At 42.6% G+C, this 12,152-nt stretch overlaps 1 protein-coding gene across 1 annotated transcript; it reads right to left on the bottom strand.

Moving 5' to 3' along the window:
• LOC114685532 (secreted frizzled-related sequence protein 4) lies at positions 1 to 9,314 on the bottom strand. The gene is given in 8 exon segments (XM_028860168.2): positions 1 to 252; positions 2,537 to 2,600; positions 5,297 to 5,516; positions 7,133 to 7,198; positions 7,281 to 7,305; positions 7,307 to 7,362; positions 8,553 to 8,636; positions 8,639 to 9,314. Coding segments are annotated over 8 exon segments (1,065 nt in total). The 5' UTR covers positions 8,997 to 9,314; the 3' UTR covers positions 1 to 60.
• Positions 9,315 to 12,152: the final 2,838 nt, after the last annotated feature.

Below are 12,152 nucleotides of genomic sequence, written 5' to 3'. Positions count from 1 at the left end.
TGTGCCTTATCCTGTAAGTGTGGCCTTATCCTGTAAGTGTGGCTCCATCGTGGAAAGTAATTAGTTTGTACTTTTCTTCAGGTTTGGTTTCTTGGGGGCACTTCTAGCTTTGATGTTCTTCTTAGGGCTGGCAGTTTTGGGGACGGGTGGCTTTCCCTTTGGCTTGGGGGGGTTACTGCGGCTGGTGCGGCTGGCTGTTCGCTTCTTGTCCTGAACTGTTCTCTGCTGTTCACGGAGCCTCTCTTCCCACTGCTGGGAGGCAATTTGTAAACGTAACCATCAAATACACGTCACCCTTTTATGCTGTTCAACCAATAGGAGAGCTGACCCAGGGGGTTTCGCATTAGGGCAGTTCCACTGTGATATCACGGCAGTGATTCTAGATTCTTATGCTGGGCACTTATGCATCCAGTGACTGCAAAGCGCTCCGTATGCAAAGAAGTCTAAATATTCAACTCATTCCTTTGGAGCTCACACAGATCTTCTGGGCACCATTGTCACAACCAGTAAACAAGTACACAGAGGTTATTTGCAGAGGTCCATAGGGCCACTAAAAGTTCTTGCCAGAATTCAAAGTCCTCTAGCTGTTCCTAGAGCTCAAGCCCTCACCTGTGTGCTTCTGATGGCCAGCCTCAGAATACAGTATCTCTACACAGCAAAGCATTCTAACATAGCGTTGCCATCACTAAAAGCAGCAAACTATGTAGTCTCCCTGCAAAGCCAGTGATCCACTACATTGAAGTAATTGCCTACATCCAAAGGAAATCAAAACTAGTAGTTCCCCTTCTTCGATGGATCTTCCAAGACACCACGTGCATAATGCTGACCTTGCACAGCACTGTGCTGTCTAGATGCTGTGGCTTTTGTTGTATATCTGTACCTATGGTAAAGTTTAACTAGCATGTTAGGCACAGCAAAAGATAATGATATCAAGAATAAAATTATTGTATCCATTTACTATATAAAATGTGGTCTCCCTCAAAATGTCTTACTGTATTGTTTTGTATTTTTGAACTGTGATTAACTGCAGGAAAAAACAACAAAACCCAAAACATGAGGTACAAATGGGTTGTATGATATTTTGTTTGTGTTCTGACAAATAAAGTTTGCCTGGAGATCAGAGGGTGGAACTAGCCACCAGGCAGTGGTAGCGCACACCGTTAATCCCAGCACTTGGGAGAAGGAAGCAGGGAGATCAGACATTCAAGGCCACTCTGGGCTACACTAGATTGAAACTTTCTAAGAGAGAACCAGAGTCAGGCAGTGGTGGTGCAGGCCTTTAATCCCAGTTTAGGGAGGTGGAGACAAGATTATAAGGTGAGTGGGGACAGGAGACAGATCCCCTTTTCTGTTTGAGGATTCATAGAGATAAGAAGTCTCTAGTGGCCGATACTCTGCTTCTCTGATCTTTCAGGTTATTACCCTGATATTTGCCTCTTGGGTTTTATTGATAAGACTAATTAGGATCATGCTTCAAAGGGGAACTGCTGTAACTCACTAAAGTGCCCAGACCACTGGGGAATGAGTTATCTTATGGATAACCAAGCTTCCCTGAGAGCAAAGTTGGTATGTATGTATGTATTTTTTATTTTGGTGTGTATGTGCACATATGTGTGGGAGGTCAGAGGTTGAATTCCTTTCTCCACTGATTTTTTCAGTTATATTTTTGTCTTGGGAACCAGCAATGCAATTTTGCTAGAATATTGTATCTCATTACAGTGAACACTTGCCGAGTAGCTTGGGAGTCTCTGATGGGAGCTTTAGCACAGGTCTAACACAGTGGCATTTGGTTCTGTTTTACAGGCATGCTCAGTGTTTAGCTGTTTTCTCCCTATGTTAATTCTTATTCATCCAAACTGAAAAATGGACAGGAATGATTTCTGTTTTGAAACTAAAATATAAATTCTCCTCAATGACTGAATTTATTTTGAGGAGCAAGGGTGCTTTAAAAATTCCAAACCAGTTAGCATTTTTAATTGCAGATGATATTCATCTGGGGTGGGGAGAATATTCTAACTCTAACATAATTATCAATATGGGAGTGATATTACCATTAAGACTATGCATTTGACCACAAATGAATTACTTTTGCTTATGGTTATTTAGAGACAGAGCTTACATTATTTTAAATGCAGTATAGTATGGTTAGTTGTGGTATGTGTTTTAGAAGTATTTGCATATCTACAGATATATGTTAATTTTTATATGATATATTGAATTTTTATGCCATTTGCTGTATTAACTAAACCGTAATACAATAAAGCAAGAACAATGCCCAATTTAACCCAGAAATAATTAGTGCCTTAAATTTGAGAGTACAATTGCATCAACTGTAAAGTTGGATAACAGTTTCTGATAATAATTCCAAGTAAATTAGATGTGATTCTCAACTGCAGATTCAAAAAACAGATGTTCTTGCCATTACTGGCTCTTTGTGAGAGCTTGGGGGAGAAGACGTTATGGGAAAATACCCAATTTGTAGAATTTTCTTACAGTCATTTCTACCCATGCCCACCATCTTGCTAATTATACTTACTATGGACCTTCTACTAAGTTGATCTCTCCATTTTTCAACTAAACAATTTTCAAGAAGCATCATCCTAGAAAAAAAAGTAAATTTCTTGATAATTAAATTTTGATTATAAAAGTAAAACATTTACCAATACAGAAGATCATACTTGTTTTCAAATAACTCTTATCCCCATAACCTATATATCTACTATTAGTAATTTATGGATTTTTCTTCTTCCTATATGTTTTTCTGATCACACTGCATATATAAACCATACTTTACATTTCTTGTCATTGTTATGGTTGTTTCCTGGGATGATTAGAAGACACAAAATAAACTATGAACTTTATATAGTACAACTGTGGATATCCACCTAGCCATACTCTACTCTCATTACTCTTATTGTGTTGAATATCCTTGAACAGAATAGTGTGCACTGGGTTATTGTTTCCTTTCGACGGGTTCTGGGCCAAAAGGGGCTTTCTGTTTTTATGTTTTGAGAACTGGTGCAATGGTTAAGAGACCCGGCTGCTCTTGCAGAGGATCTGAGTTTGGTTCCCAGCACAACACAGAGGAGAACAACCAGCTCTTAACTCCGGTTCCAATGGATATAATGCCCTCTTCTGTGCTCCATGGGAATGCCACACATATGATACATAGACATACAGGTGGCAAACAGCCACACACATAAAGTAAAAATAAATAAATCTTTAAAAAGGGGTTTTTAATAGAGTACCAATCATTTTACAAATAGCCTCATTTTCATCTAGTTCACTAACATTAAAATACTAAATAAAAGTAAAACCTGTTTATTTGAGCTTGGGAAATACAAAGGTAAGTTTTAATGTTTATTTACTGTTTGCGCTTGTGGAAATTTCCTATGTGGATTTATGCATACATTTATGCATTATGCTCATAACACTTTAAATGGTGATTTTAGAGAGTAATATCTCCATGTTCATCATATCCATTACAGAGCTTGCCATTTTCTATTGGCTTTTGTGACTGTTGTGCACATGACATCATCCAGTCAAAATGTTCACACGACATTTCCTTTGCAATTTCTTGCATTGGGTTTTGTGCTTATAAAGCACTTTGCATTTCAGGTGTCATGTTTCTAATCATCTAATTTTGTCCTTTTTGACCATGGTTTTAAAATGTTCACTAACTTAATCCATTCTAAATTTGTGTCTTAATACAGTGAAAAAAACAGGCTATTTTCTAAACAAGTATATTTGTAACCAATACATTCATATGCTATTGTTTTATTACATTTCCATCATAAAATATTCTTTTATTTATTTTAATTATTTTCAAAAATATTTCCATTATCTGGGTCTGTTTCTCACATGCCTATATTTCCTGCTATTTGGACAGAGACTGATGCAGGAAGGTTCCAAGTCTGAGGTCTGCTTGGGCTACGGAAGGAGTTCAAGGTCTGCCTGTATGACACTGTCTTAAATAAAAAGTAAACTGAGGGCTGAGACTTAACTATGCATAAAAAGCTTGGCTCAATGAGCGCTCAAGGCCCTAAGAACAATCTCAGCACTGGAGATAAATAAAGGGAAAGCATTTCCTTTGTTTTATCTGTGTGTCTGTTCTTAACTACACAGTAGTAGCTGTACGCCAGTTTTGTGTTTCTTCATAATATAGATCTCTAATTACTTTCAAAATCTTCTTTACATAAATCCCAGTCATCCAAAAAATAATTGCACTGGATGAGTCTATAATCCACTCATCTGCCCAGAAAGAACTGGAAGACTAATACCTAGTATGTCCCCAAATGAACCCTGCTTTGCTACAGCACATATAAACACAATGAATCAATGAATCTATAAGCATGACCACTTCTTGAGAGAATCAGTTGTAAAGTAGAAGGATGGTTCAAAAGCTGAGAACATGCAGCGCTATGGGAGGGAATCAAAAACTGAAGGACATACAAAACCAGGCATTGAAATGATGACATTTTCAAAAGATGCATTTGCTTTTTAAGTTTAGAGGAATGGAGTCTTGGGCTTTATCAAAAGTAGCTTATAAGCATGAATGCCAGAGAATGAAAAAGAGGATGTTATATAAAATTGTGTGATTTTTTTCTTAGATAACATTACTGCAAGTTTGGGGTCTGTCCAGGAAATGAGCTGAGAAGTTCAATTCTATATTCTAAGGAAATATACTGATGTATGAAAAATGACTAGAGAAAGAAGTGAGTAGATGAGCTATCCCCACTAGAGGTATGTGTGTGTTTATTCAATTATGCTTTGCTTTGTAATGACTTAATTTGACATTATATATTCTCAGTTTCAGAAACCGTTTTAAAGTTTCTGTGTGTGTTTGTGGTGTGCAATGTTCTATGAAAGGTACTTCAAAGCATAGATTAGGAAAACACATAGAACTTTAGTCTAAGATGGCTACTAGTTAGCCTCTAAGCTACTTCACGTACCCTTAAAATTCAGACCTCTTCATGATGAGACTGATACAATGACTTGACAATAACTGCTCTTACTCAAAATAATTTACTTGTTGATGTATTTTAAATCACCTAATGGATTCTGAAATAAGTTTTTAAAGATCTATTTAAATATTTTTATAAATTTTCCTCATTCTATTAACTAGAAATTTAGAATTCAGATAATGAATAAACTATTTAGGAAATACAGCATCCCAGAAGAGACATATACTACAATATGTTTTAAATGACAACTAGTATTGCTTTGTTCTGTAAAACCATGACTGCTGATGATATTTACGCATCACATGCAATTCCTCTGCTCCTGGAAAACCTACCTTGAACGCCACTCATAACACATGATGAGGACATCTTGATGGGGCAGGATATGTGGACACTGGCAGGAGGAATTCGTGATGAGGGGGACTTGTGTTCGAGGTATGGGCGAGGAAGACTTGAAGATCTCCTTCACATCCACCACGGTTGTTACTTCATTGCAGCCACTCCTCTGGATGGCTTTGATTTTGGCATGATAACTGCAATTGAAAACCCAAGTAACTGTTGTTATCGAAGCCTTTGTGGGAAAATAGGACAGTGTTTTAAGGTCAGATCCAGAGCCTCTCTTACAGTGTTAGTCCTGTAATTATGGTCATGTCCAAGCAGCCCCGGTGCATTCTGAAAGCCCACACTGCTAAATGCAAAGCATCCTATTTTTGTATCATTGTCCGAGAATTCATGATTCACATCGCAAAATGAAAAGAGAATTAGAAGGCCAGCGTTAGCCTGGATTGGCAGGCCACCAAACTTTCACGTAAACATTTTTATCTGTTCCTACTTTCCCTCTTATGAGATGGAGGATGGTCATAGGATCAGATTTGGAAGTCAAGGTAAAGCTTGTATTCCTTCAGCCACCCAACTTAATTTCTTTTTACAGAAAAAAATCATTAGTCATAACTGCCAGGTCCCACAGAATGCTGGCATTTATCTAACCACCAAAATCCTCCTACAGTCCAAGTTGAACTCATTTCTGAATATTTAGACAGCCTGAGACCTAACACTAATATTTCCAACTGCAAGAAATTCTGAAGCTGCTGTTCTCAGTTCATTAATTTCACAAACCGACAGTGAAGGCCAGGGTAAGTGGAGATGAGATTGCTATTATAGGAGGATGTTCAGGTCACCACCTCTGACCAAGTTTTAAGTTCCAGATTCTTTGGATTCTGGCTATTTAGTACTTCTAGTGGAGTTGCTGATCAGCCCAACACAGGTCTGTTTTGGATCCACCCTAGGGAATCTGGGCTTGAGGAAGAGTCAAACATGTATCAACTGAATAGTTAATCGCAAAGGTGTTTCCAAATCATGGCACTCCAGAGGTGGCACTCCATGGTAGGATTAGATAGCCTCTGGTTAGACCATGGGCTCGATCTTGCAGACAAGAACAAAGCAACAAGATTAAGACAACATCTGCATGGAACAGTTCAAGAAGAAACAAGCTACTCGGGAGAAAATGAATTCTCTGTGTGGTGTGTGTGTGTGTGTGTGTGTGTGTGTGTGTGTGTGTGTGTGTGTGGACGTATGGGTGGATACATGTATGTGCTGGTGCAAGCAATTGAATTGCCTCAGATTCTCAAGTACATATTTTAAAAGAACACAATTAAATTTAATTCCAAATGATGACAGTCGAAATTAAAAATACTTAAACTTTTTAAATACCATGACTTTTTTTTTTATTTGTTTTTCTTTGGAGGAAGTACTAATTGATTTGTTCAAGTAAAAGAGAGGAGGGTTAACATGTGCATCTGTAGCTGTTGAATGAGAAAAAAGACACATGGTCAGGTCTTCATCCTCTGGTCTTCAGATAATCAGTCCTGATCTGAACCCTCACCCTCCTGCAGAGAGACAATTGAGCCAGAGAACAGTGGCCCCTGCCGCTTCGTGCACGCAGTTTTCACTGAGTCCATTTCTACCTGTGTGATTTATTTTATTTTTTCTTTGATTTATCCAGAAAAGCAAGAAGCTTTATAGTGTTGTTGAGAGTTCCAGAAACCATATAATTAACAACAAGAGTAACAAAATCCATCATCCCTTTCCTTGACTGGTACATCCAGGCTGATGTGATTTCCCTACCTTGTTGTGCCAAGTCCCAAGCAAATGCCATTGTCGGAAAGACTTACCGTAGCTGTAGTTTTTGCTCAGGTACGTGGCCAAAGTTGGCTTCACCTTTTTGCACTTGCACCGATCTAAAAGAGACACAAAATACATGGAGGTGGGGAAGAGACATCACTTTGGCACAAAGCAAGGGCGCCTGAGGACGGAACTCACCAGGGCTCAGGCGTTTACAGTCAGCAATCAAAGGGCCTTTCCTGCATCATCATATCTGGTGTGATGTCTATCCACTTCACATCTGGAACACAAACAGGGCCACGGGGGTGTAGTCAACGACTGTGTCCCTCATCCAGATTGAATAAGGAATCATCAGAGGTTACAAGCCAACATAAACATCCAACACAATATTACCACTGCAGAAAAAGCTGCAATTGTCACCTACTTTTCTCACAACGCCCCAGAAAGAAGCTGCGAGCCAAGAATTGCTTACTCAACAGAATGTGATGTGAAAGGACACCCTTGACACCAATCTAGATCAATCTCATCCCCCCACCCCCACCCAGCCATCTTGATACTGTTGCTCCAAGTTAATAAGTTAACAGTTCTCCGATCAGAACAACCAGACTATTTCCACATTGCCACCTCTAACTGCCCTGCGAAGCTGCATTACCAAAACGAAGCATAACTTCAAGGCATTTATGAGATTTAACAATTGTCTAATTTACATTTTTTTCTAATATTCTTAGAAAGAGAGGAGTTTAAGCAAGACTCATAAATCACACCAGCCCTTTGAATCACACCCTGGACCCGGTCTCTTTAAATAGCAGATGATCTGACTTAGGAGAAGCCTCGGTAAATAATGCAACACTGTTCTCAGGTTTTCATTTCAAGAAGTGAATTCAGAGTGCTCCTTCCAACAAAACCAGTAAAATAGCAGGAAAGAGAAGAGCAGGAAGTAACACAGTGATCAGATTAGCCAACATACCACACAGTGCTGGGCTCAGTGACCACAGCAGAGAAACAGAGTGGAATTGATCCAACATTCAGGGCAACTACATTCACAAACTTTACTCTTGGAGGGGAGTGAGAATTACTATTGCTCTTTGAGAAAGAACTTCCAATCAGCACTAAATGAGCCTATTAACCACCACATGGTGGGGCTGATTCAAGCATTAGGTAAGGTGAAGGATGCAGGCTTAATTAATATCGACCCACACCCACAGTAATATATGTTTGCCAGGGCTATTGTTTCTGCTATCTACCTTAAATAAAAACCACTTAAATGGTTTGCCCCCAAGCAACTTTATTCCCTCCCTCCTTGAGAAATCCTGTGAAGAATCTTCCTGTCTTTCACCTTCCTCAAGGCTCAGTGAACTGTGATGAGACAGGAGCTGGTCAGCTCTACGTGAGGCCACCTGGTTCTCACGAGATTGTGTCAGCCCCTGGACTCTCTTGGCCTCCCGGGATACCTACCTCCTCTTGCCTTACCTTCTGGAAGGTCAGTGACTATGGCCTCGGGAGAGATGCATACTCCACGGTCATAGACGGGCAGCTCGTCGCAGGCCAGACTCTCGGCCAGCTGTGGTTGTACATCTTCATGAGAGGCTCGCAGTCGTCGCGTGCGCGCTGGCACACAGACTTGCAGGGCTTGATGGGGTCGTGCAAGAACTCGAGGGTACAGATGGGTGCGTACATGGCGCAGAGGAAGAAGCGCAACACAGAGCTGCAGTTCACATCCACCAGCTCCTCGTACTGCTCGATGGCCAGGATGGCGTTCTCCTGCGTGCTGTGGTGCAGGTGGTTGGGCATCCGGGTGATGTTCCAGGGCATGTGCCGGCACATGGGGATGCGCACAGCCTCGCAAGGCGCGCCGCGCACGCCCAGCGCCAGGCGCAGCCACAAGCACAAAGCCACCAGGATGGAGAGGAGCATGGCACTGTCCTACCCCGCTGTTGCTGGCAGAAAGGACCCTTCTCTTCCAGCCTCCCTTCTCTCGCTATCTCTTCACCTAGGAGCAGCGGGTGAACTTTCCTGCCGGTCCGCACTGATGGGGAGTTCTGGGGTCCGGGCGCAGATTGCCCCTGGGCGCTCGGAGCACCAGCAGCGCCAGCACTCAGCCTCCAGAGCACCGACCCGCGCAGGAAGCTCCAGTCTCGGACTCCGCAGCTCAGAGCGCAGCCGGACACGGCCATTGCGGGACCCTATTTATCCAGACTCGTCCCCCTGACGTGGGCTCAGCAGCCTTGGCAGCTGCAAGCGCAGAGTCGGCTCCCGGCTCCGCTGCTCCACCCAGCCTCTCGGGCAGAAGCGGTGACATCATCTCTGCCGCTGGGCAGTCAAGGGCTGCAATCTTGCATTCCCCCGAAGAAGTCCCTCCCTTTTTAGGGTGGCTAGTCCTTTTTTCTTCAGATCAACAAAAAGGAACACCTTGCATTCAGTCATTTGGGACATCCGATACAAGGCGGTGCAGGGAAGAGTTTGAAGAGACAGAACACAACACTCTTTGCTCAGTCTGCCTTAAAGTTTCCCTAAGTACAGAGTTAGAGCAACATGACCCGCTTCGCCCTTTAATTTAGAAACATTTGCTCTTTCGTTCCGGTAGGGGGCGAGAGAGGTGCCAAGTAGTGAGCGGAGTGTGGAGCCTAGAAAGCCCAGCGAAGCAGGTGTTGGAAACCAGCACCAAGGGACAATTTATATAAGCTCCCCCCAACCCGCCCCCGGTTGTGTGGGGTTTGTTGTTGCTACTGATGTTGTTTTGTGGCCACTGGGCTTAGTTCTGGCTCAAGTTTTACCAGGCATTTGGTTTATGCCTGCTCCAGGAATTTAGAAGATTAACTTTCTTTTTTCTTTTTCTTTTTTTTTCTTTTCTTTTTTCTTTCTTTCTTTTTCTTTCTTTTTTTTTCTTTTTTTTTTTTTGGTTTTTCGAGACAGGGTTTCTCTGTGTAGCTTTGCGCCTTTCCTGGAACTCACTTGGTAGCCCAGGCTGGCCTCGAACTCACAGAGATCCGCCTGCCTCTGCTCCGAGTGCTGGGATTAAAGGCGTGTGCCACCACCGCCCGGCAGATTAACTTTCTAATGGGAGCAAAAGAGAGAACGAACAAAAACTTCCCACCATTTTCCTGTAGCTGTTAGGAGATGGCACACTTGGAGAAGGCTCACTCTTAGGCAGCCAATTTAAATTTGTTGCATATTTAACTATGCAGGCCCCTCAGGGCCTTACCTCAAAGTTTCATGGCTTCCCTGATATTCTCTGATTGCCTAGTCTTTAAGAAAGAGAGGGCGAGGAATACAGTTCAGAGGTAGAGCACTTACCGAGCATGGGTGAGGCCCTGGGTTCATCCCAACACTGAAAGAAAACATGAAAAGAAGGAAAAGGTTAAGACAGGTATTGGGAGGCGCAGGGTAGAGCTAAAGTTCGCCCTCAGCCTGGGGGAAGCTGTCTCCACGCTGTCTGTAAGCTAGCAGGCCTACTGTCTGTCCCTGTGTTCTATAGACTGTGTAACACAGACAGCAGTGGAGGGCCGCGGGAAACGGTCCAATGTTCTTCCTCTCCTGCCCTCCAAAAAGGCTGTGACTCTAGCTTTAGCACTAAAGCCATTGTCCTCTAGATGAGCCATTGTCCTCTGGAGTGACTCCCTTTTGGTCCCCCTGCGCTTACTTCTCTTTCCTCCTAAATGCCTGCTGCTCTCCAGGACTGTGCCCTCAGGCCTCTTCTCGATCCTAACTCTCCACTCTGCTCCAGGTTTCCTCAACCTTGGCACTTTTGAAACTTGGGACTGGAGAGTTTCTTGGTGAATGTGCCCTGGAGAGAGAGGAGGCAGGAACCATCTACCAGCCACCTCAAATCCATGAACCCCCTCCTCCTTTCAGGATTCAGTGACTATTTGTATGCTCTGGGCTTCCACATTTAAAAATTGGTACCGCATTCTCATGTTTATACAGAACTGTCTTTGGTTATCTCTGCATGGGTATCCCACAGTCATCTCAAAGCCGACTAACCAACTGGAATTTAGCTTCCTTCCTTTCTCCAACTGAGTGCCCATTTACTCCAATCAGAAGCCTCTGCCTCAAACTGAAATCTTGCTCTTCATTTCCAAGCTCATTTCACACTATCCATCCCCATTTCCTTGACTCAGCCAGGGTCTCTGGCCTGTATTATGCACAGCAGCTTCTTTCCTGACACCCTGCACTCTGTCTGGACCTGCATATTCTCTCTGTGGCACTGGAGGAGCAAGCATTTCTAATGCACATTCCTTATGAGGCTCCTCTCTGGCTTTTTATGGGCTGGTGGCCCTCACACTCCTCAATATTAATAACAATAAAACACTTACCAGCTTTTAAAGCCCTGAGTGACCTGGCTCCAGAATGCCCTTCTGATGCTTAAACTCCAATAGTGGACCATCATTCACTTGCCCTCACTTAGGAACGCCTCCAACCACTTCCTACTGTCCCATTCTCCTTCATACTTGCTATTAAGTGCAAATGTAACTTAAATTCTAAAGCAAGGGTCTTTAAAAGAAACGTCCCCATCTTGTCTTGATTGTATAATATTAATCCTATCATTAGTTAAAAACAACCCCAATTCGTTCACACAGATGTAACCCCCGAGATACACAAACCTCTAGACTTGAAGCTTTGCCATGTAGGGACAGAGAGAGGTCTTACTGAGTTGTGACTTCGAGGCAGCGTAAAGGCCTGAGACTGGCATTGCCAGTGACCACAACAGTAATTAGTGTCATTTCTTCAGGACCCATCATGACACTTTAAATTTGTTTGAAAACAAAACAAACAAAACAGAAAAAAACAAGGTCACGATTTTGCCAAGAAACAAGTTACAGCAGCCAGAGAAACTACTGCACCTTTGCTTTCCCCCTGGACCCTTAAAATCACCACTGAGGGTTTGTGGGTTGAAAGCTGCACATTTTGGAGAAATGTGTCCCTTCTCAGCACATCCCGCTTCTCTCCGCCCCAAACTCTTTAAATCGCGATGCCCTTCAGGATGCTAGTGGCATCACTGCCGCTGCGTTTCCTGTTGGCAGCAGAGAGCAGTGAAAATAAGCTTTAGTAAGCAGCCGCTTGGGCAGTAAG

This window comes from Peromyscus leucopus, unplaced genomic scaffold (assembly GCF_004664715.2).
Source record: "Peromyscus leucopus breed LL Stock unplaced genomic scaffold, UCI_PerLeu_2.1 scaffold_112, whole genome shotgun sequence".
NCBI classification, from domain to species: domain Eukaryota; kingdom Metazoa; phylum Chordata; class Mammalia; order Rodentia; family Cricetidae; genus Peromyscus; species Peromyscus leucopus.
This window is presented reverse-complemented; position numbering and strand designations above follow the sequence as displayed.